This window comes from Squalius cephalus (assembly GCF_949319135.1).
Source record: "Squalius cephalus genome assembly, chromosome: 13".
Classification (NCBI taxonomy): Eukaryota; Metazoa; Chordata; class Actinopteri; order Cypriniformes; family Leuciscidae; genus Squalius; species Squalius cephalus.
In genome coordinates this window covers 20702612-20725224 of record NC_137134.1, presented here as the reverse complement: position 1 = coordinate 20725224, position 22613 = coordinate 20702612, and the positions used below count along the sequence as shown (strand labels likewise).

General features: G+C 37.5%; 1 protein-coding gene across 1 annotated transcript in view; it reads left to right on the top strand.

Annotated features, from left to right (window-relative positions):
* The window catches only part of frem1b (Fras1 related extracellular matrix 1b), a 38870-nt gene extending 16991 nt beyond the window's left edge, over window positions 1-21879 (top strand). The window contains exons 13-39 of the mRNA XM_079890195.1: window positions 54-196; window positions 284-480; window positions 596-686; window positions 768-935; window positions 1201-1409; window positions 1526-1619; window positions 1733-1985; window positions 3580-3774; window positions 5086-5271; window positions 6277-6473; window positions 6556-6781; window positions 7282-7426; window positions 7925-8066; window positions 9125-9320; window positions 10003-10267; window positions 11601-12015; window positions 16756-16957; window positions 17030-17174; window positions 18382-18511; window positions 18585-18657; window positions 18770-18919; window positions 19453-19721; window positions 19833-19880; window positions 20769-20948; window positions 21168-21283; window positions 21376-21461; window positions 21540-21879. Coding sequence (XP_079746321.1) covers window positions 54-196; window positions 284-480; window positions 596-686; window positions 768-935; window positions 1201-1409; window positions 1526-1619; window positions 1733-1985; window positions 3580-3774; window positions 5086-5271; window positions 6277-6473; window positions 6556-6781; window positions 7282-7426; window positions 7925-8066; window positions 9125-9320; window positions 10003-10267; window positions 11601-12015; window positions 16756-16957; window positions 17030-17174; window positions 18382-18511; window positions 18585-18657; window positions 18770-18919; window positions 19453-19721; window positions 19833-19880; window positions 20769-20948; window positions 21168-21283; window positions 21376-21461; window positions 21540-21736 — 4718 coding nt within the window. The 3' untranslated portion in view covers window positions 21737-21879. The remainder of the gene's footprint in view (window positions 1-53; window positions 197-283; window positions 481-595; window positions 687-767; window positions 936-1200; window positions 1410-1525; window positions 1620-1732; window positions 1986-3579; window positions 3775-5085; window positions 5272-6276; window positions 6474-6555; window positions 6782-7281; window positions 7427-7924; window positions 8067-9124; window positions 9321-10002; window positions 10268-11600; window positions 12016-16755; window positions 16958-17029; window positions 17175-18381; window positions 18512-18584; window positions 18658-18769; window positions 18920-19452; window positions 19722-19832; window positions 19881-20768; window positions 20949-21167; window positions 21284-21375; window positions 21462-21539) is intronic.
* Window positions 21880-22613: the final 734 nt, after the last annotated feature.

Genomic DNA, 22613 nt, shown 5'->3' with positions numbered 1-22613 from the left:
ATGGGTTATATTTATCTGACGTGACTTACATTAGATGATGTCACATCAACCAGGTGTCCCAGTGAAGAGCTTCCTTCAGAGGGACCTTTTTCAAGGTCTAATCTACTACAAGCACTCAGGGGAGGAAGTGTTTGAGGATTCGTTTGATTTCATCCTGTCAGATGTCCATCAGCCTCCGAATCTATCGGACAGACATGTAACTTGGTATCTGTTTTCTTATTAAATTCCATTTCAGTGTGAATATTTATAACAGGAATGTTTGCTTTGTACGTCTTCAAATTAGACTGTGGTGATCCACGTGTTTCCAGTGAAGGACCAGTTGCCTGAGGAAGTTTCCGGAACGGTTCGCTCCATCACGGTGAAGGAAACTGAAGTAGTTTACATTACTCAGAGCCATCTGCACTTCAGAGATACAGAGCATTCGGATACTGACCTTATGTATGTTATCACTCATCCCTGCTTTAGACTGGGAAACACCAGGTATGCTTATGCATTTCCTACCTATTACAGTAACAATGATGTTTATATATATATATTATATATTATTAAGAATATGGGTCCTTTCTTGTTCATTTGACTTCTCTAATTCTTGCAGGTTATCAGATGCAGGCAGGCTGTTTTATACGGACACCACAAACTCCATGAAAAAAGATGCAATGGTTCCAGTGCTTAAGTCCTTTACCCAGGTCTGAAACATGTTCCCTAAATGTTCCATACTATTGTAATACGTATGTTCAGAAAGATGTTATCATTGTTGTCTTCTGCAGCATGCAGTGAACCACCACAAAGTGGCTTACATGCCTCCAATAGAGGATATTGGCCCTGAGCCTCTTTTCGTGCAGTTTGTGTTTTCTGTGAGTGACCAGCAGGGCGGCGCTCTCACAGGACTCATCTTCAATATCACAGTCACACCTGTTGACAACCAGGCCCCAGAAGTGAGTTGCTCACTCCTCATTTTATTAAGGGAAGCATTTGGGAAACCAAACAGTTGAGAACCACTGCATTAAAGTATAATGTTAAATCTCTGTGAGTATATTTGTAGTAGATATAGATTTAATATTTCACACTTCATTGAAGGGTACAGTATATCTACAATCCAAGTCTAAAAGTCAGTATTTATTCCACAACAAGCTTCATGTAATCAGTTTTTCAAACATAAATCTAAATAATTGTATACATTTCCCAAACCTTCATTCATAGATGTTCACTAACTTACTGAGGGTCGAGGAAGGTGGCGGTAGTTTCTTGATGGAGGAGCACCTGTTGGTGCAGGATGTGGACAGTCCAGAAGATCAGCTCAGGGTACATGTGAAGACTCAACCTCAACATGGGAGACTGGAGCTGCAGGGCACGACACTGCTAGAAGGAGACAGCTTCAGACTGCAGGACCTCAAAGCATTGAGGGTCAGGTATGAGTTGAAAACTAGAAATTACATTTATACGGTTAAAAAGTCATGTCCTAAGAAGAATTGATGGGGGTGATTTTATGATCTGTTGAATATCACAATACTCTCTATGGCGATAGATACATTCATGATGACTCTGAGACCCTGCAGGATAGCATTGGTCTTACTATCACAGATGGAATCAACTCTGCACATGGAAAGCTTTTAGTTCAGGTAATTTTCTTGATGTCTGACACATTTTATTGTACTTGCATTGTGTTTCCATGTAACATTCCTTTATTAAAATGAATATTTCCTTGTTGCTTCTTATTTGCATGTTTTATTAGATAATGCCCGTGAACGACGAGCCCCCACAGTTAGATTCCAACTTGAGGGCTGAACTGTCCTGCAAAGAGGGGGGTCAGGTCCAAATTACGGTTGAGTACCTCTCTGCTACAGATGTTGACAGCGAGGACTCTCGGCTAACATACATGCTTGCCAGAACACCTGCACGTGGGGCGCTTCAGCGAAATGGGGTCACCGTGGACAAGTTCTCCCAGCTGGATGTGCTCAATGGGCTCATCTTCTACCTGCACACAGGTTATAACCAAGACAGGAGGCTAGTTAGTTATACTTAGTGAAAATCAGGTGTCACCTACTGTAGGCCTGTTTCACACATCATACAGGTGTCTTATAAATAAAAATATAATGAAAATGCACAATAAATTAGTTTATGAAGATTTTTTTTGTGATACATACTTTTATGTCATAATATTAAATAATTATTTAGCGAAATATTCATCCATTGTTCAAAAAAAAAAAAAGTGTGATAAGTGCTGATAAGCCCAATTATTTTAATATTTATTCATATAAAATAATAATATATTTTTGTAGCAAAGTTCGTTGTTATGGGAAGAAGGAGGCGGGAACCGGCGAACGTTCACAGACTTTAATAAAATAAATAAACAAATACAAAAACGAAAGTAAAGACGTCTACTGCCGCCACACATAATAAAACAACATCAAATAAAATAGTCCAGGCCTGGCCTCTCTTGTCCTTCACTGTCGTCGCTCCTCCTTTTATGCTTCCGCTCCTCGTGAGAGATACGAGACCGGTGCGTCGCGCAGGTGTTGCAATCACGCCACAATTTTTAAATAAAATATAAATATTGTTTTAATATTAAATTATTTAATATGGTCAATAACAATAAATGTCAGATATTATACATCTATATTATATTGTCTATTTTTTTTTTTAAATAAACCACAAAATAAATAGTTTAAAATGCTACAAGTAAATTTAGGTATCAAAAAATTATAATGTACAGTTTGAAAAATGGATAGTAATTTTGAGACATGCTAAAGATTAAAGCATTTAAGAGCGTTATTAAATTAGCTCTAAGTGAGTGTTAGATGCTGGCAAAGGTAATCTATATGTGGATATAAATATGGTATGTATGTGTATATATATATATATATATATATATATATATATATATATATATATATATATATATATATATATATATTGCTGGGCAACAATTAATCGTGGTTAATCGCATCCAAAATAAAAGTTTGTGTTTACATAATATTATGTACTGTGTATAATTATTTTGTATATATAAATACACACACATGCATGTATTTAAGACAAAATGTGTTATTTATATTTAAATAAATATACAGTATATCCATGCAAATATTTCTTAAATATATACATGCATGTATGTGTATTTATATATACAAAATAATTAACCCTAACCCTACATCTATGCAATATCTTTTTACTCTTTTAATTCATTTTATAACTGTATCATATATCTCTTTTAATTTCTTTTATAACTGTTTTTATTTTGTGATTATTTTAATTCCTTTCTGTAAATTGCCATAGTGTATGAAATGTGCTAAATAAATAAACTTGCCTTGCCTTGCCTTACACAGTACACACACATACTTTTATTTTGGATGCGATTAATCATTGCCCATATACACACACATACATATACGCAAATAGTAACATTGGCTAATAATCAATATGGTATCATGCATGATCATGATCAATAAGATCATGCATCCCTAAAAATGTTTGTTGATGCAGGATGTTTGAAAAGGGCTTATAGTGAATGTCTAATGAATGATTGTAAATTTAATGTCATTTTTATTAATTAAATTAACATGAATCCTCATTCACTAGGGGGTGAGATTGGACCTGATCCTGTCTCGGACACTGTCACTCTCATTGTGTCAGATGGAGAGGCTGGAACAATGGATGGCTGCTGCCAGGAGGATGCTGTCCCCCCGCCTGTCCCCCTGCATGGCACGCTTCCGGTCTATGACCTCAACATCACTGTGATGCCTGTCAACAACCAGGTCCCAACCATAACGCTGGGTAAACATCTACCACAGGGCCTGTAGTAAATCTCTTACTGGACAAAAGACGTTTCATACACTGACGCTGCTTTGTGTTGAGGGACCGAATGGATTAAAACAAGATGCTCTCTAATCTAGATTTAATCGCCAGAGCATTTGGCTAAGGTGTAATTAATTCACTGTAATGGCAATCCGCTTAAATCAAGCAACCAGGAATTTTCGAGGCAGGTGATGGACTGCAGATTGGTAAATGAATCACTTAATCACGGTCTCACACACCCAGCTCAGGGATTGTCACTAATGCAAGCGTTTTATTCCCCTGTACATACGTTTCGAGGCAGGGTGCTGGAGACGTCTCGCCAAGATGGGGATTTCACTCTTAATGCCAGAAACTTTGCAGTTATCAATGGAGAACAGTGACCAGAGCAAGACAATGAGCAGAAGACGGTAGCTAGGTGCCGGTGGGACGTTCACAGGAAATCCTTGCATGCTTGTCGTCGGTGCATGAGGGGCGGCAGACGTACACACAGCTGGTTGGGATTATAGAGAGAAAGCAGAGCATGTGTGGCGAAAAAGCACAGTAGAAAGAGATACATGTTCCTGTGAGAATAATTGGACAATAGGGACACTGAGGGAAAGACAATGGACAGTCCCGCATTTGGAAAAAACGACACGTCCATAGTGTCTTCTATCCCTTTTCTCATTCAATCACAATTATAATCTCCTAATTCGGTTAATCCCCGTCAGAAAAAAGGAGGATTTTCCAATCTTGCCTCCGTGTAGTAGATATAGACTGGTTTGCGAGGAAAAAGTAGTCATTTAATTAATTTGCATTGAATAAAGACTGGGTTGGCATAAGAGCTTTAAGCAAAGGAACGTGAGGAAAATCCAGCTCTTGCCTTGCTATGGGACAAGTTTTATCACTTTTACTCCAGACTGGCGGTCATTAATTCCTCCCCTTGTTTCCGAGCTCTATCCAAGCACAACCTCATCAGTGCCCATTCTCCATTCATTATTTATCAGTGCAGTAAATGGAAGCAGATGCCAGTAAGCATTGGCATGATGGCTTTATCAACACCCAGGTGGCAGCGGGCTGGCCGAGAGCCGAGCGAGAATGCAGGGGAAGAGAGGGAGCGTTAGCGAGGTGGCATAGTAGGCGTGAGGAAAGTGGGAGCGAGGGGAGCTGCCTGTAAATTAGTGGAAGAAGAAGAAGAAAAATATATGGACACGCTCTTGAGAAGAAAAATATAAGCATGCTTCAATGAAGGCCCTTTCAGCTCACTAAAATACTGCTAATATTACTACTTTATGCTGTATATTGTTCCGTCAGGTAACATGTTTGTGGTAGATGAGGGTGCCAGTGCATGTCTGTGTGGGGGGGTGTTGGAGGCCACCGATCCTGATAGTCATCCAAACCAGCTCATGTTTCACTTGGTGACCCCTCCACAATATGGGTTCCTGGAGAACACCCTTCCATCCCCTGGATTTGAGAAAAGCAACGCTGGACTCCAAGTGGGTCAGTAGTATTCCTGAGGCTCTGTAAACATACCCAATGACTGTGACTTATGCCAAGCAAGACGTGTTCATGGATTAACATCTTTTGTTGGTCATGGAACAACATTCCTGTCAAACAAACATTGTCCTCTATCCCTGACTTCAAACTTAACGCTAATCAGTGACCTTGTTCTCACTTGTTTCAAGCCCATTTGACTTTCTTTTTTCTGTAAAACACAAAAAAGTCTGTTTTTTGTGCATCTTCTATACAATGAAAGTCATTGGGGTCCAATATTGTTTTGAAACTAGACAAAGGGGAACTGGAGCGCTGCTGGTATCCCTTGTATCCTCTAGTGCTCATGGAAGGGTTAAATGTTCATAAAAAAGAATTTTGAAAAAAAATCCAGGTCCAGGCACTCAGTAGGATGCAAAAGTTAAAAAGCCTTAATTATTTTAAAGGGCTAAAGGGCTTGTTTTAGAATCATCGTGACTACGAATTTAGAATAATGATGTGTAACTGGTTTATTGACTTTAGGTGCATATTGTGTGGAGTACACTGGATGTTTGCAGTAGTGTCACTCCTGTTCTTCCACTTGGAGATGTCTCATTTGGTCTTGTTTGGTTCAACCTCTGGTATTAGACATAACCTGAACTATTGCCTCTAGTGGCAAAGAAATTGTGTTGCAAGTGCCAGAGTGGCACACCTGAAATCAATGCAATTATAAGTATGGCTTGATTCTGTTTGTTTGTTACCAACACCCTGATGAAGGCCAGTGGGCCGATACGCGTTGATGTTTTAATGCTTTAGCCCTTTAAAATAATAAAGGCTTTTTAACTTTTGCATCCTAGTGAGTGCCTGGACCTGGATTGTTTTGAAACTGTTGAAATGGCATTTCATCAGCATTTGGCAATGGCATTTTCATCCTTTAATCCAGGAACATGTCCTACTTGCCTATTTTGTTGTGTCCTTTTTAAATGGCATAAGACTTTATCATTAAGACCACTAAGTCATATTGTATAAATAAAGTTTCTTTCAGCCAGCTCCACCTCAGTTTGGGTTTCATCAACTATGTCCAGTCGGTGCACCAGGGTGTGGAGCCTACAGCAGACTTCTTTACCATCAGTGTCAGTGATGGGATTCAGAGATCAGCACCATTGCCCTTCTATGTCATCATCAACCCTACCAATGATGAGACCCCATCACTGCTACTTAGCAACTTCACAGTAAGATATATTTTTTAGAGACAAAATTATCTTATAATCAAGCTGTCTGCTAACAATTGTCTTGCCCCTCACCTCTTGATAGGTCATGGAGGGAGGGATGAAAGACCTCAGTCCTGATATTCTAAATGCAGTGGACATTGATATTCCAGCAGAAACTCTTACTATGTCCATCCTGGTTCCCCCAGCCCATGGCACACTGCTCAATGGCATATATGGTGTTGAGATGAATCGTTACAAAAACATGAACCCAGAGGTCCTCCAACGAACCTTAGCAATCCAGTCTTTCACCTTACAGGAACTACAACAAGGTCAGTTCTGGAATCCATGTGATCTGTAGTACCACAAACTTTTCCTCCCCTAACGTCCGGGGTACCACTATATGCTTCTTGAGGAAGGTTGTAAGGACAGTGTCACTTCCCTGGTCCAGCCACCCCTCGGTGCCTTCACTGTGGGTATCCAGGCTTGCAGAACAGATGTTGCAGTAGACAAAGGTCAATGTGTGCCTGTGGTGCTTCTGCTTCATCTGCAAAGTCTTTCCAACTGCTCTCTGCACAATTATGTCACCGTGCATGAGGTACTTGGTGACTGCACAGCTTTGCTTGTTAGCGAGTGATAAAGAGCCATTGAAACGAAGGTGAGCAGGTCATTGACAAAATGGGACGTGTAAACTGGTGTCCTTCTTGGTAGTAGTGGTAGAACTAGCTGCATCAGTCAAAGGAAGCAAATGCCTAGTGACTGTAGTATCCTAAATGTCACTAAATGCTTAATCTACTAAAATATAATTTTTCTCTCTTGTGCTGATCCATAGGAATGAAGATCATGTATATGCATGACGACACAGAAACCCTCAAGGACGCTTTCACCATACAGTTGACAGATGGTGGGCACACAGTCCAGGGGACTGCGTGTGTCCGCATCATACCAGTCAATGATGAAAAGCCATGGCTACTAAAGTAAGGACGCCCTGGGATAAATTCAGAGCCAAAAAGGCGGATGAAAGCGGGAACGGGGGAGGGATTTTAGTGGTGGAGACTGGACAGGAACAGAAGGGGGAGGCCAATCCTAGATGGGGTTTATGGAAGGGGGGTCAAACACAACCTGTACTGCACATGTGGCTGGGGAATCTGTCTCCCTGACTGAGTAACTAGGAATTAACTTAACATCCTTGAGTAAATTGCTAATTTTTATTCCATCTTCTTCCTCTAAGATCAGCAAGATCTGAGGGTGTGCATGTAAACTCCACAACAGCAGAAGTAATGTGTCTTTTTGGCAGATGCCTTCATCTTTGTTTTAAAGTCCTCATGGATTAGGATAACAGGCCCGTTCTGCTTGTGTTCCTTCCTTTTAGAAGCAGCTGTTTGTGTATTTATTTATTTAGGATTCCGGATTTTAGCATGCAGGCTTGGCACCAGTACCTTTAGTGTCCAAAGCGTCTCGATCTTTGTTCTCAGAAATGCAGGTGTTGAGGTTGAGGCCCTGGAGAAGAGAGTCATCTCCAGTGTAGTGCTGGAGGCAGAGGATCAAGACACTCCCAACAATCATATCCTCTACATCCTCAATGCAGGTCCCAGATTTGGCATCCTTCAACTCAGGGTTAGCAAGGAAAATATAGTCCATTACATTATTCCTTAAAGGGATAGTTCGGCCAAAAATGATATTTAACCCATGATTTACTCACCCTCAAGCCGTTCGAGATGCATACTGTATGTCAATCATTTTTCAGACGAACACATTTTCAGTTATTTTAGAAAATGTCTTAGATCTTTCAGTGGTTATAATGTGAAGCTATGGAGTCCACCTCCTTCAAGTCCCAAAATGTGCATGCATCCTTCACAAAAGTAATCCATCCGGCTCCAGGGGGATAAACGAAGGCCTTCTGAGGGTAATCCGTGCGGTTTTGTCGTAAAAATATACATATTTAAAACTTTATAAATGAAAATATCTTGCTTCCGGCAACGGTCGACGCGCGTTCACGGGAGATGGATGCCGGTGTATGACGTAGGACGTAGCATAGGAAGCGTCGTGACGTAGAACGAAGTATAGCTAAATCAAACGCTACGTCCTATGTCATACACCGACATCCATCTGCCGTGATCGCGCGTCGACCGTTTCTAAAATAACTGAAAATGTGTTCGTCTGAAAAAAGATTGACATATGCATCTCGAACGGCTTGAGGGTGAGTAAATCATGGGTTAAATATAATTTTTGGCTGAACTATCCCTTTAAGCCTGGAATACACTACATGATTGTGAATAGAAATTCTGAATCTGAACAGATTAAAACACTAGGCATCACGCACTTGCCCACTAAATGTTTACAGAGGGCATCATACACTCCTTTTTAGGTCACTCCAAACTCACACAGAAACATGCACCTCATTGCTAGGGCAAGTGAAAACAATTTATGTTCTAAAATCAGCTCAAATATAAAACATGTTTGATATCCTAAATGTTTGGAATCATAGTCTGAAGCTAAAAAAAAACTGGAGTCTGCCTATATGGAGTTGCCATTTTGCAACTAGTGCCGACCCCTCCAGAATTCAAATCAGTTCAAAAACCTGGGCAAAAGTCATGTAGTGTATTCCATTCCCAGCCTTTAGTGTGACATACTCTATACTTTAAGATTGTATGAAATAATGTGATTTTCTGCAGACAGAAGCTGGATGGATTGATCTGAGTCCAGGTCAGAATTTCACCCAGGAGGATGTGGAGATGAATCGCCTATGGTACACTCACACTACAGTTAACGGTTTCAAAGGCCATGACAGGTTTCACTTTGTTCTCAGTGATGGGGAAAACAGAACACCTCCACAGAGTTTCTTCATCTCTGTCCACACTGTTCAAAAGGGTACGTTTTATTGTGAACAAAATAAAATAACTATACACCTAGTAGGAACTCAGCGTGGCTCAAAACCAACACTTTAACATAGGCTCACACCTTACATTTAGCTTTCAGTCTTGAAGCTCCAGGGTTATGAAGTTCGGCAGACTGCACTGTCCAAATCCTGTGACATTATAGCATTTGCATAGTGACAGACCGATTTGTGACTCAGTGATCACTGCTTTTGTTTTTCCATCAATCAAAGTCCAAGAAAAACAACTTTGTTGACAGATTAAATCTGTGCATGTATAATTAAAAACATTGGCTTTCCCTATGGCCAAAATTACTTTGCCAGTTGGGTGAACATGGAAGCATGGCAGCCATTGTCCTCTTGGCTCCGTTCTGGCTTATCCTGGAGGAACAGAGGTGAGAATGTTCTGCCGCAAAGGATGAGCCACCTTTAAACGCCCAGCATGAATAATTAACAGAGCTGGGGCCAAACATCTGTAGTCCAGGCCCTAGTTCCCAGTACTGTCCCTGCTGTCACGAACACATCTTACACAACATCAATAAGCTTACTTACACACAACTTCCTTTAGACTTAACACGCTTACATTTTTCAAAGCTTTACACATATATATGTATGTAAATGTGTATTTATCTACAGTATATGCCTCTTTAACACCGTTGACCTACTTGGCACGTACAGGTGACATTGCTCTGATCACTAAACCCGTGACCTTGATGGAGGGAGAGAGAGTCATTCTGACCACTGACATTCTGATGGCCACAGACAGTGGAAGCAAGCCAGATGAGCTCATGTACACTGTATCAGTACCACCTGAACACGGTCACCTGCACATGGTCCAAAGTCCAGGGGTTCCAGTGTTCTCCTTCTCCCAGATGGATGTGGCTGCCAACCGGGTATGCTACACTCATGACAACAGCCGCTTTGCTGACCGTGATTCTTTCAGGTCAGTGGTTTTCATTGTTCTTTTTAAATTTGTCTATCTATCTGTGTCTGTCTGTCTCTTGTGCAATCTGGTCTAGCCCATAGACGGCAAAACCTCAATCCGAAATTAGAAATGATGTAAAAGCAAGAGACTGAAAAAACAAAAAGAATAATTTTTGCTTCGTTTGCATGGGTTTCCAGCCAATTTGGCAGAAAGCTGACTTTAGTCAGAGCGTACAGTTGACCTGTGCTGCCTTTCTCGTGTGAATCTTTGACACCCAAAACTCTGGCTTGGTTTCATCATTGGGTCATCTGGGAGCAAAACAAACCTTCCTGAGCCAAGCCTGACGAGGGGCGAGTGGCCCTTCGGAGAGGGTACGGAGCAGTCTGTGCCAATGTGTTCAGTCAGCACAGCATGGGGTGGTATGGGGTCCAATCACAGCACATGGACACTACAGCGTTAGTCATGTGGGCCCTGAGTACTTTCAATTAGCAATTCCGACACAATCACAAGAGACTAGGGAAAAACTTGGTCATAATATCTAACAGACTTATTGTTTGAAATGGTTTTTGGGTCTTCACAGCTTGTATTTGTGTTAGTCCGTGGCAAAAGATGCAGCATGCGACAGCCGGTCTCCTTGATCGGAAGAGACACCTGAGCAAACACCTGTGTGTCAAACTCTAGGCCGACAGCAGGGGCCAAAAGAGACGGGGAGACTGTTTTTTTCTGGGAGCCTTGTGTCTCCCTCTGCTCTTCCGTGACAGCTGATGATAAATGGCCATTATTAAGAGAGTAATAACTCAGCCTGGAATTGGTTATACGGCTCTAAAAGGTGTAGTCAGAGACAGGGATCCCTGGGCACAATTACCGAGCAAATATGGGACAATGGCAATGCCAGATGTTACACCAGTTTGGCTGTGAGAGTGGACCTGCGTGTTCTTTACGAGTCTACTGTGAGGTGGCAGTCGTGTTGTTTACCATGGCTGGCAATTATCAGCTTCAGGGCAATATGTGTTGGAAGGCAGATTGGCTTGGCAGAGGGTGGAATGGGGACTCGGATCGCACCCCTCCCTGTCCTGTCTTTCTGCTCCAACACATCAACCATGTTGGGTGAGGATAGCAGCTCAGAACATACTGTAACACTGACAAGACCTTAGAATAAAGCGATACGGCATGAGGTTACAGTGATTTTTACTATGGTTAAAGGTTATGGTTAGATCCGAGTGGCTTATAATGGTTTTAATAAAACGGCACTATAAGCAATGTGACCAAAGGATTTTACCCTCAATAAACTCTGCATATATCAGAATTTTTTCTACTGCTTTTATGATGCAAAATATGTTCTCTCATGCAGCTTTGTAGTTACCAACAGTGTGACGTCCAGAAGCGGTACTATTCTTTTCACTGTGGAACACAGTGACCGTATCCCACCAACCCTGAGTATCAACAAAGGCCTTGAACTCACAGAGAACTCAATGAAGATCATTTCCACTAATGACCTGAAACTGACTGATCCAGACACAGCTCTAGGGAATCTCACCTACATCGTTATTCAAAGCCCACAATATGGAAAGCTGCTCTTGAAAGGTTTACCCCTCTCTAAGCCTCATTTCACGCAACTGGACATCAACAACATGGATCTAGCTTACCATCATCTAAATGGACGAGCCAAGATCGACAGGTTCACCTTTCAGCCTACTGATGGAACTAACGCAGGTTATTTGGAGTATGGACAGCTGAAGAGGGAACCTGCTGTTTTTAACATACAGGTAGGCTGTTTATTATTTGGGGAAATTCACCCAAAACCAATAAAAACTGGGAAATACGCTTAAATGCTGTATGTAAATAGGTAGACCTACAACAGCTTACTTTATAAAATACAGATGTTTACTGCAACCTCTTACAAAAATTACATACATGCATACAAAAAAAAACACACTTCAAAATACCTTAGTGATTGCATGTGGCATTAAGGAGAGGAGCGTTCTATTTCTAGGGATCATCTGATTGGACAAAAAATCTGTGTAGTGCAGGATAATAAAATTAATTTTTTGATTCCATTTTCTTTGATGAGGAAAATCCTAATTTTAAATGTATATTCAATTTCAAATTTTTGTATAGCGCTTTTCACAATACATATTGTTTCAAAGCAGCTTTACAGAAAGTGCATTTCAGAAATGTACATAGAAAAATACAGTTAGTTAATCATGTATTAATTTAGGGCATAACATATCGCCAGCGTTGAGTCGTCTCTTCACAGGCGTCAAGTCGTCTCTTCACGGGGTATATGTAACTCATAAAGGTGAAGGTGTCAGCTTTTATGGGTTTAGCAAATAGACTCATAAATAGACACTAAAAGGCACAAAATGTTATAATTCATTCTTATACAAGTCTTTAAAATCATAATAAACAAATGAATTATGAGGCTGGTTCCCACGTCATACCATAGTTTACCTTTACAGTTTCTTTATGTCTTTCGTGCAACCTACAGTAGTTAAAGGAGAACTCCGGTCAATTTTAACATTGAGCTCATTTTTTTGTACATTTGGAGTGCTGTCAATACAGAGAACAACGACAAAAATCGGTGTTCCCTACACCGAGTTATTCTATTTTTAAAATTTGCACCCTGTTAACTTCAATGGGGCAAGTTTTAAACCTGCTTTTAGCCTCTTAACATCCTTGATGTGTCATTACAAGTGCACAGAAAATGTGAGTGATTCCTTCAGAGTGAACACGAGTGAATCTGACTGCAGTAGATGTGAAAGATATGTATAAAAATGATGTTATTTAAGCCAGCGCAAATACCTGTGTTTACATCCTGTTTTCGGTTTAAGTCCAAAGTAGTCGATTGCCGAGTTCACGCGCATAGGTTTAGTTACCTATGATCACGCGCGTGAACTCGACAATCGATTACTATGGACTTCAACCGAAAACAGGATGTAAACACAGGTATTTGCGCTGGCTTAAAGGGTTAGTTCACCCAAAAATGTAAATTCTGTCAGTAATTACTCACCCTCATGTTGTTCCAACCGCGTAAGACCTTCGTTCATCTTCGGAACACAAATTAAGATATTTTTGATTAAATCTGAGAGTTGTCTCACTCCTCCATAGGCTTTCAGAGGGACCGAAACTTGCTGGCCCAGAAAAGTTATTAAAGAGATCGTTAATATAGTCCAAGTGACTTCAGTGGCTCAATCTTAAGTATATCAAGCGACGATAATACTTTTTGTGCGCAAAAACAAACAAAAATAACGACTTTATTCCACTATTCATTTCCTTCTCTCTGGGCCTCGTAGTGTTTTTGCGCTGCGTGTCTGTGTTGCACGTCATCACGCATCACACACATGACCCGCTTCGGCCAATTGTGAGCCTACGTGGTGACGTGTAACACAGACGCGCTATGCAAAAACACTACGTGAACCAACTCGAGGCCCAGATAGAAGGAAATGAATAGTGGAATAAAGTCGTTATTTTTGTTTGTTTTTGCGCACAAAAAGTATTCTCGTCGCTTGATATACTTAAGATTGAGCCACTGTAGTCACTTGGACTATATTAACGATGTGTTTAATAACTTTTCTGGGCCAGCAAGTTTCGGTCCCTCTGAAAGCCTATGGAGGAGTGAGACAACTCTCAGATTTAATCAAAAATATCTTAATTTGTGTTCCGAAGATGAACGAAGGTCTTACGCGGTTGGAACAACATGAGGGTGAGTAATTACTGACAGAATTTTCATTTTTGGGTGAACTAACCCTTTAAATAGCATCATTTTTATACATATCTTTCACATCTACTGCAGTCAGACTCACTCGTGTTCACTCTGAAGGAATCACTCACATTTTCTGTGCACTTGTAATGACACATCAAGGATGTTAAGAGGCTAAAAGCAGGTTTAAAACTTGCCCCATTGAAGTCAACAGGGTGCAAATTTTAAAAATAGAATAACTCGGTGTAGGGAACACCGATTTTTGTCGTTGTTCTCTGTATTGACAGCACTCCAAATGTACAAAAAAATGAGCTCAATGTTAAAATTGACCGGAGTTCTCCTTTAACTCTTTCAGAAATTTCCAACTGTTTCACATAGTAGGGGGTGCTATTCTGAAAGAGTACTGAATCTCCTGATGAAAACATCTGAAAAAGAAGCAGAAACAAACTATATCATATGTAAAATAACACAATCATCAACATAAAACCACATGTAAACCAAAACTGCCTAATGTGACTGAATGAAATGTTGACCCAGGACAAGCTATAGGACTGTGAAGCTTTGGGGGTGTTGATTGACTCAGTCTACTCCATCTGTGTTTTGATCATCATTCTGAATACGATCAGGACAAAGTATTTGACAAAAATGAGATTTTATCAGCTTTTTGCTCAAATTTGTGCTTTTTATAAAGCTTACCCACATTCAAGTTTTGATTAAAAAAATAATGCTTTAAGCTAGGATAAAACGGATCTGTTCTTACTTTTGATATATTGCATGTTTGGATAATACCTATTCATACAGCAACATTCCGGGGACCATGAAAATTATAAAAAAAAAAAAAGATAAAAAATTCTGGTGGTGGCTGGCAACTTAAAAAAAAACGCTGGCGGGGAAAGGGTTAACATTGCTGTCAAATAAACGGCTTGTACACAAACCACTAAGCCCAGCAAGAGAGCAACGGGTTAACAATGCGTTCCCTGTTGTATTGCATGTTAAACTGAGAGGCTTTGCTGGCCAGGTGCTCGTGCAGGTCCGGTGCCATTCACTGTGTCACAGCGTCGCTCTCTCGAGGCCCGCGCCACAATTTAATATTCCGTTGAAGCGGTCAGCGAGGCGGCAAACGCGCTGGCCAGCACATCCAGCTCTGTGCTACCGAGAGAAAAACTCCCAACTGCACAGGTGAAGCAGCCCAAAACTTTGTTCGCGCCCCGCGGGAGCGCGCACACCGTCACTTGGCTGAAGTCGCTGCCGCGCATTGCTTAAATGAGGCGCGTGCTTGTCTAACCGCGCGACCCCCGAGACCGGGATGGTCATAAATAATATAAAGGCCTATTCCTCCCCTCACTTGAATTTACATGTGATAATACCACACAACAATAGCACACATTGTGTTTTAAGGTGCCTTAAGTTGAGTTACGATTTTTCTAGTAAACAATTTTTTTTTTTTAACATTCATATTAAATAAAGTAGAGTTGTCACATGAGGAAAAGGTTCTTAGTCAATTATACAAATGTGGCTTTGATGGCAGTGGTTTTAAACCATCTTAAATAAGAATATTTTCTGTGAATTCTTTCCTCCAAACTGTCATCATATTTAGCTTTTTTTTTTTTTTTTTTTTTTTAAACAAGTGAAGGAATGTTTTAATTGAATTGAATTGAATTGAATTGAATTGAATTGAAACTTTTTTTTTTTTTATGTCAAAACTGTCATTTTTATTTGGGCAAGTTGTCACATAGGCTATGTTTTGATGTTGAATTTGAAAGCTGAATAAATAAGCTTTTCATTTATGTATGGTTTGTTAGGACAGGACAATATTTGACCGAGATACAACTATTTGAAAATCTGGAATCTGAGGATGCAAAAAAAATCAAAACGTTTAGAAAATCGCCTTTAAATTTGTCCATTTATGTTTGCGATTGTGCTGCATTCACTCACAAAAAGAAATGTTTTATATATTTACGGTAGGATTTTTGGCATAAAAGAAAAATAGATAATTTTGACCCATATAATGTATTGTTGGCTATTGCCACAAATATACCCGTGCTACTTGTGACTGGTTTTGTGGTCCAGGGTCACAAATATGCAGTTTATTGGTCAGTACTTGTGGACATGCATATACATTCTCACACACACACATATAATATATATACACATTTCACAACATTTCTTTTAAAAATAAATCTATGCATGTGCTTTGTTAGTTTTAAATCTCACTTAAACATAGATATTTTTCATCGTGAAATTTTGTATTAATATTAATAAAATAAAACAAATATATACAAATAGAAAAAAAAATACAAATATTTAAATAAGGTGTGTATTTACATTTCAAAAATCAGTATGGCAAGGACAAAACAGATACACATATTTAAACTGTTTAAACAACAGTGATTTGACTTAAAAATTAACCTGAGAAATATTTATTCTGGTAAAAAGTGACTCCTAGTCTCCCCTAAATAATATATTTTATATTTTATTTATAATAACCTTTGTTTTTTACTAATAGATTTTACTAGTAGATTGTTTATCATTTAGAATTTTCATATTAATTAATAAAATAAACAACATTTATAATAATTAATGAAGAAATAAATATTCAAATAACCTATGTATTTAAAAAAAATAAAAATAAGGAAAAGACAAATGCGCTTGACAACATTTTACAGTATTTAAACTACTAAAGTGAGCAATTGGTGTGAAATGATTGCTTGCATTCTCTAATGCTTCCCTCTAGTGGTAGTGCAGCATGACAGCAGTTTAAATGGCTGCTCTCTGTAGATTATACTGAACTATTATATCTTCACAGATAGAGATACTGGACAAGACACCACCCAGTATTGTAAACAAAGGGATTCCAAGTACAGTGGAGAATCTTCCAGATGGCAAACAGGGCATCTACATCACCTTCAAAGAACTGAAAGCCTCAGATCCAGACAGTCCCGACGACACACTCGAGTTCACAATCACAAGGCCTCCACACTTCGGTTACCTTGAAAATGCCCTCACAGGCAGGTGCACGGGTCACTTGTTAATATTCACAGATTGTGTCCAGATTATAATGAATGTTCTTCCTGATATAGGTGCCTATATCAAAGGACGCTTTACCCAGAAGGATCTGGACCAGAAAGCAGTGCGCTATGTCATTCCTGCAGATATGGAAGTGACCGCAGACAGCTTTGAGTTCCAAGTCACAGACCCTGCTGGAAACTCCATGCTTCCTGAAGTGTACATATATCCTCTTTTGTGGATCATTTGTTTAGATATCTTGCAAAATTTTCACTAACATGTGCATTGTGCACAGTGCAGTTACTGAATGTTAAAGGTGCATAAGTACACACTCGAGAGAGAGGGAGAGAGAGAGAGATATGAATATTTCTGTATTTTGTATGTTCTTAAATTAGAATATTTATATATATATATATATATATATATATATATATATTAGGGCTGTCAAAAGATTAATCGCGATTAATCGCATCCAAAATAAAAGTTTGTGTTTACATAATATATGTGTGTGTACTGTGTATAATTAAATTTGTATATATAAATACACACACATGCTTGTATATATTTAAGAAAAATGTGTAATTTATATATAAAAAAATTATATTTATATATAATATAAATTATATATAAATATATACAGTATATGTATGCAAATATTTCTTAAATATATACATGCATGTGTGTGTATTTATATATCCAAAATAATTATACACAGTACACACACATATATTATGTAAACACAAACTTTTATTTTGGATGCGATTAATCGCGATTAATCGTTTGACAGCCCTAATATATATATATATATATTTAAAGTATTTATATATTTACATTGGGTAGGTCCAAGACTTGAAACAGACACAAAATTACACGTGCACCTTTAAAAAAAGATAATAATTTTACCAAATGACTCACTGAATTCTTAATGTGATTTTATAATAAATAAATAACATTTTATTTACACTATATATATATATATATATATATATATATGTATGTATATATATGTGTGTGTGTGTGTGTGTGCATGCAATAATATAAAATATATTTATGTATCTGATATTCTATTCTATTTGATATTCTATTATTTCTGTCAAATTAGGAATTCAGTGATTCATTTGGTAAAATTATCAGCATTTTATACAATATAAATATATAAAATAATGTAATAAAATATTAACATAAATTTATAGAAAAATAAACATAAAATAAACATTATTATCAATAATGTTAAACAGTATGTTCTATTGTTTTTCTATTAAATGATTCAGTGGGTCATTTTAAATTTTTTAGGGTTTTATAAAAATATAGATTAGGACAGTTGACAAAACTGATCAGGAATTTATCTGAATTTATTAGGAATTTATTCTAGACAAAATAATTTCAGTCCCAATGTAATTTTTGTCTTTTTGGTCTCCCAACACAGGATGGAGTTGAGATGGTCTCGTGTGGAGCTGTCTGCTTCCTGTTATCGTGTTTGTGAGAATGTAGGAACTCTATCTGTGCAGGTGGTGCGCAGTGGGAACAGCAAAGATCCGGCGTACATCGCTATACAGGTGCGCTAAACTATCTTATCTAAACTTACTACCCTACATAGATGGAGTTTGATTGAATACTTTTATCTTACAGGTGGAAGAGGGAACAGCTAAAGTCGGGAAAGACTTCACTCACAGTTCTGCCAGTCTCGTACAGTTTGATCCAGGTGGTTATCGCGTCAAACTTCAGCTGTTTACGTTTACTTTTAGATTTTAGATTTCGTTTACTTTTATTAATCTTTAGAATATGCTGAATCTGTGCTTTATGTTTGTGTATAGGTGTACATGTCAAAATGTGGAACATTTACCTCAAAGATGATGGACTAGAAGAAAACCATGAGAAATTTGATGTTGTTCTGAAGACTCCAAAAAATGCTGTTTTGGGACAGAGGAACAAGGCCACTGTTGAGATTGTGGATACTAGAAATGGTAGAAAGAAGTCTTTTAAAATCTTGTTGTTCTACAAGCCCACATTCTGCTCTTTATATATATATATATATAAAGAGCAGATTAGTTAGTTGTATTTATAATTTTGTTCAGTGTATATATATATATATATATATATATATATATATATATATATATATATACATACACTGAACAAAATTATAAATGCAACACTTTTGTTTTTGCCTGAAAATGTTCATGAGCTGAACTCAAAGATCTAAGACTTTTTCTTTGTACACAAAAGGCCTATTTCTCTCAAATATTGTTCTCAAATCTGTCTAAATCTGTGTTAGTGAGCACTTCTCCTTTGCCGAGATAATCCATCCACCTCACAGGTGTGGCATATCAAGATGCTGATTAGACAGCATCATTATTGCACAGGTGTGCCTTAGGCTGGCCACAATAGTGTGTGTGTGTGTGTGTGTGTGTGTATATATATATATATATATATATATATATATATATATATATATATATATATATATATATAACCTGAGAATATTTCCTTCTTCCAGGCAAGTGTAATCCAGATGACCTTGTTGTTGAAGAAGATGAGAAGCAACATCCTTTCCAAAGCCCACCCTACGTTCAAGAGCCTGAACCACCACTACTAGAGGAATACACTCCAGACCCAAGGAGCGGAATCCTTTGGGAGAACTATCCGCCGAGAGGGGACGTCCCATATCGCACTCACTTCAGCCATTTCAGCGTGGGAGAACATCAGGACCACTTTCACAGTCAAGGCCAAAGACAGCTGAGGATCCTGGGTAGAAGCAGACACAGAGTGAGCCAGGTCACCTCAGCTACAACATTTACTTCTTCTAATATCTAGTGTGGTATTCAAATAATGATATTACTATTATTAGTTAATATTAACATCTGAGCGTGGTTTTAGGCACATATGTCAGAGGTGGACAACAGAAATCAAGAAAGAGTTTGGAGAGTAAGTTTTATATTTTTTGGTTCTGCCTCCAATTTTGTTCTTTACTAAACTTCAGAGTTTATTAATTAGTTGTACTTATGTCTTTAGAAAGTAGTTATTAATTTAGTTGTGTTGTTTGTTTAGTATTAGATTTTTGGAGGGGGGTGGGGGGGTTGGTTGTCTTATTTTTAAGAATTTAAGTAGTAGTATTTATTTATTACTTTTAAATATTTAATATTGTTTTATTTCTTTGTTTATTTAATTCTTAGCATCTATATATTTATTTTTTAGTCATTTATTTATTTGTAGTAGTAGTATTTATTAATTTATTATTTTGGTTGGTTGGTTGTAATATTATTTAATTATAGTAGTGGCATTGTTTTTTTGTTTTTTTTATAGATTTTGTTATTTCTTAGTAATATTTATATATTGCAATTAGTAGTATTTATTTATTTATTTGGTAGTGTTATTTATTTAGTATTTAGTCATTTTTATTATTTACAATTTTTTATTATGTGTGTTTATTTATTTATTAGTACTATTTATTTATTTATTTGGTTGTCGTATTATTTATGCATTAGTAGTATTATGCATTTAGTGTTAGTTTTATTTATTTGTTAATATTTATTGATACATTTATTGGTTTCAGTATTGAGAACATTATTAATACTATTGATTTTTTTTTATATCATTTAAGTAATTTTGCATTTTGTGTTAGTTTTATTTATTTGATTATTGGTATTATTTATTTATTAATACTATATCTATTGGTTTCAATATTTAGAATATTATCTATAACATTTCATATTTTAATATAATTTAACCTTTTATTTATTTATACATACATGCATGCATCATAATGTGCCGTGTGCAGGACTCAAAATGTGTGATAATTCTGTCATCCATTAGTTTCATGGACTGATCCCAGTGAGAATAGAGGAAAAGGCGGCAGCTCCTCGTGTCCACTCTGAACTGGAGATCACTCCCATCTGGACCTGGCCGGGATATGCCGCTGACGCTGAATCAGTAGAAACTCCCCAGCGGGACTCAGCCTCTTTTGTCATTGATTCAGGAGTGCGACAACACAAGGTATTATAGCTTATCCCTACACTGGGAATCAGCTGTTGTGCATTTTTAGATCAAAAAGAGAACATCACATGGCAATGTATATTATGTATTGTTTTGACTTTGTGTCCTACTGTATGTTTTATCTATCAATATAGATTTAAAGTTTCTACTGAACTTTCCTTCATACTTTCTCAAATGTTATGAGCTTTCATTACATAATTCTTTCCTCTCTATTTAAAGTCTCAGAAGCCTGTTAGTATAGGTTGTCCTAAAGGCTGGACTCACTACAGGAGGAACTGTTATATTTTGGGGCCTGGTATTGCTAGCTGGAGCAGCGCACAACATGCTTGCATGCTGTATGTTATATCTCTATATATGCATGCATTCATACTTCATACGCATTTGCCTTTTCCACTACTTAATAGTAATGTTATGACTCAACATTTAGGCTTGAAAGTCAATTGTCAAGTATCCACTCAAAGACTGATATGAAGTGGATATGGAAGTTTGCTGGAAGGCAATCATTCTGGATTGGTAAGCAAACGAGACGTATATTCTGTGTGGTACTTTTTTGTAAGGAATGAATGTAAACTTTCCCCTTTTATTGTGCAGGGCTCATGGGGGGTCCAAAGCAGTGGTCCTGGACGGATGGAAAACCACTGAAATTTTCCAAAATCAGGAAGGATCATGAGATCCACACAAGCTCTGCCTGTGTTTTAGCTCAGAACCAGAAGATATGGATTCCTAAAAGTTGCACTGATGGATCCGAACACAGATACGTTTGTTCAGCACCTGCAGAAATCAGTTAAAAAAACACATTTATTTTATAATGTTTTTTATTAATGATTTAAAATACATTGTAGCAGTCATAGCACTGAATAATTCTATTTCAGCTTCCAATGACATGCTTAATGTGTTATTAAAATAAATATGATCATCAAATAAATTTGATAAAAAGAGTAACCTTTTATGGAGTTGTTTATTTGTGGACTGTATACATGTTTTATAATTTGACTGGTGAATTAATTGTTACAACAATAAAACTGTTAAGGAGAGCTAAATATATTAATTATGATTTTATGATATATATACTCTGAACAAAATTATAAACGCAACACTTTTGTTTTTGTCCCCATTTTTCATGAGCTGAACTCAAAGATCTAAGACTTTTTCTTTGTACACAAAAGGCCTATTTCTCTCAAATATTGTTCACAAATCTGTCTAAATCTGTGTTAGTGAGCACTTCTCCTTTGCCGAGATAATCCATCCACCTCACAGGTGTGGCATATCAAGATGCAGATTAGACAGCATCATTATTGCACAGGTGTGCCTTAGGCTGGCCACAATAAAAGGCCACTCTAAAATGTGCAGTTTTACTGTATTGGGGGTCGGGGGGTCCGGGGGGTATTTTTTTATAAAAAAAATATATATATATATATTTATAAAATTGTATATATATATAAAAAAAAAAATCAAATAATCCATTACTTAAGGTAGAAACCAATATATTTTTCATATATATATATTTCTTGGTTCTTGTTTTTTATATAATTTAATTAAACAGAAATAATATATAATAACTATTAATAATATGTATTATATGGTTATAACTGTATAATAATAATAATAATATGTTTTGCGTTAGGAGACATAAAATAATCTAGGGTAGGAACTAATATATTTTGT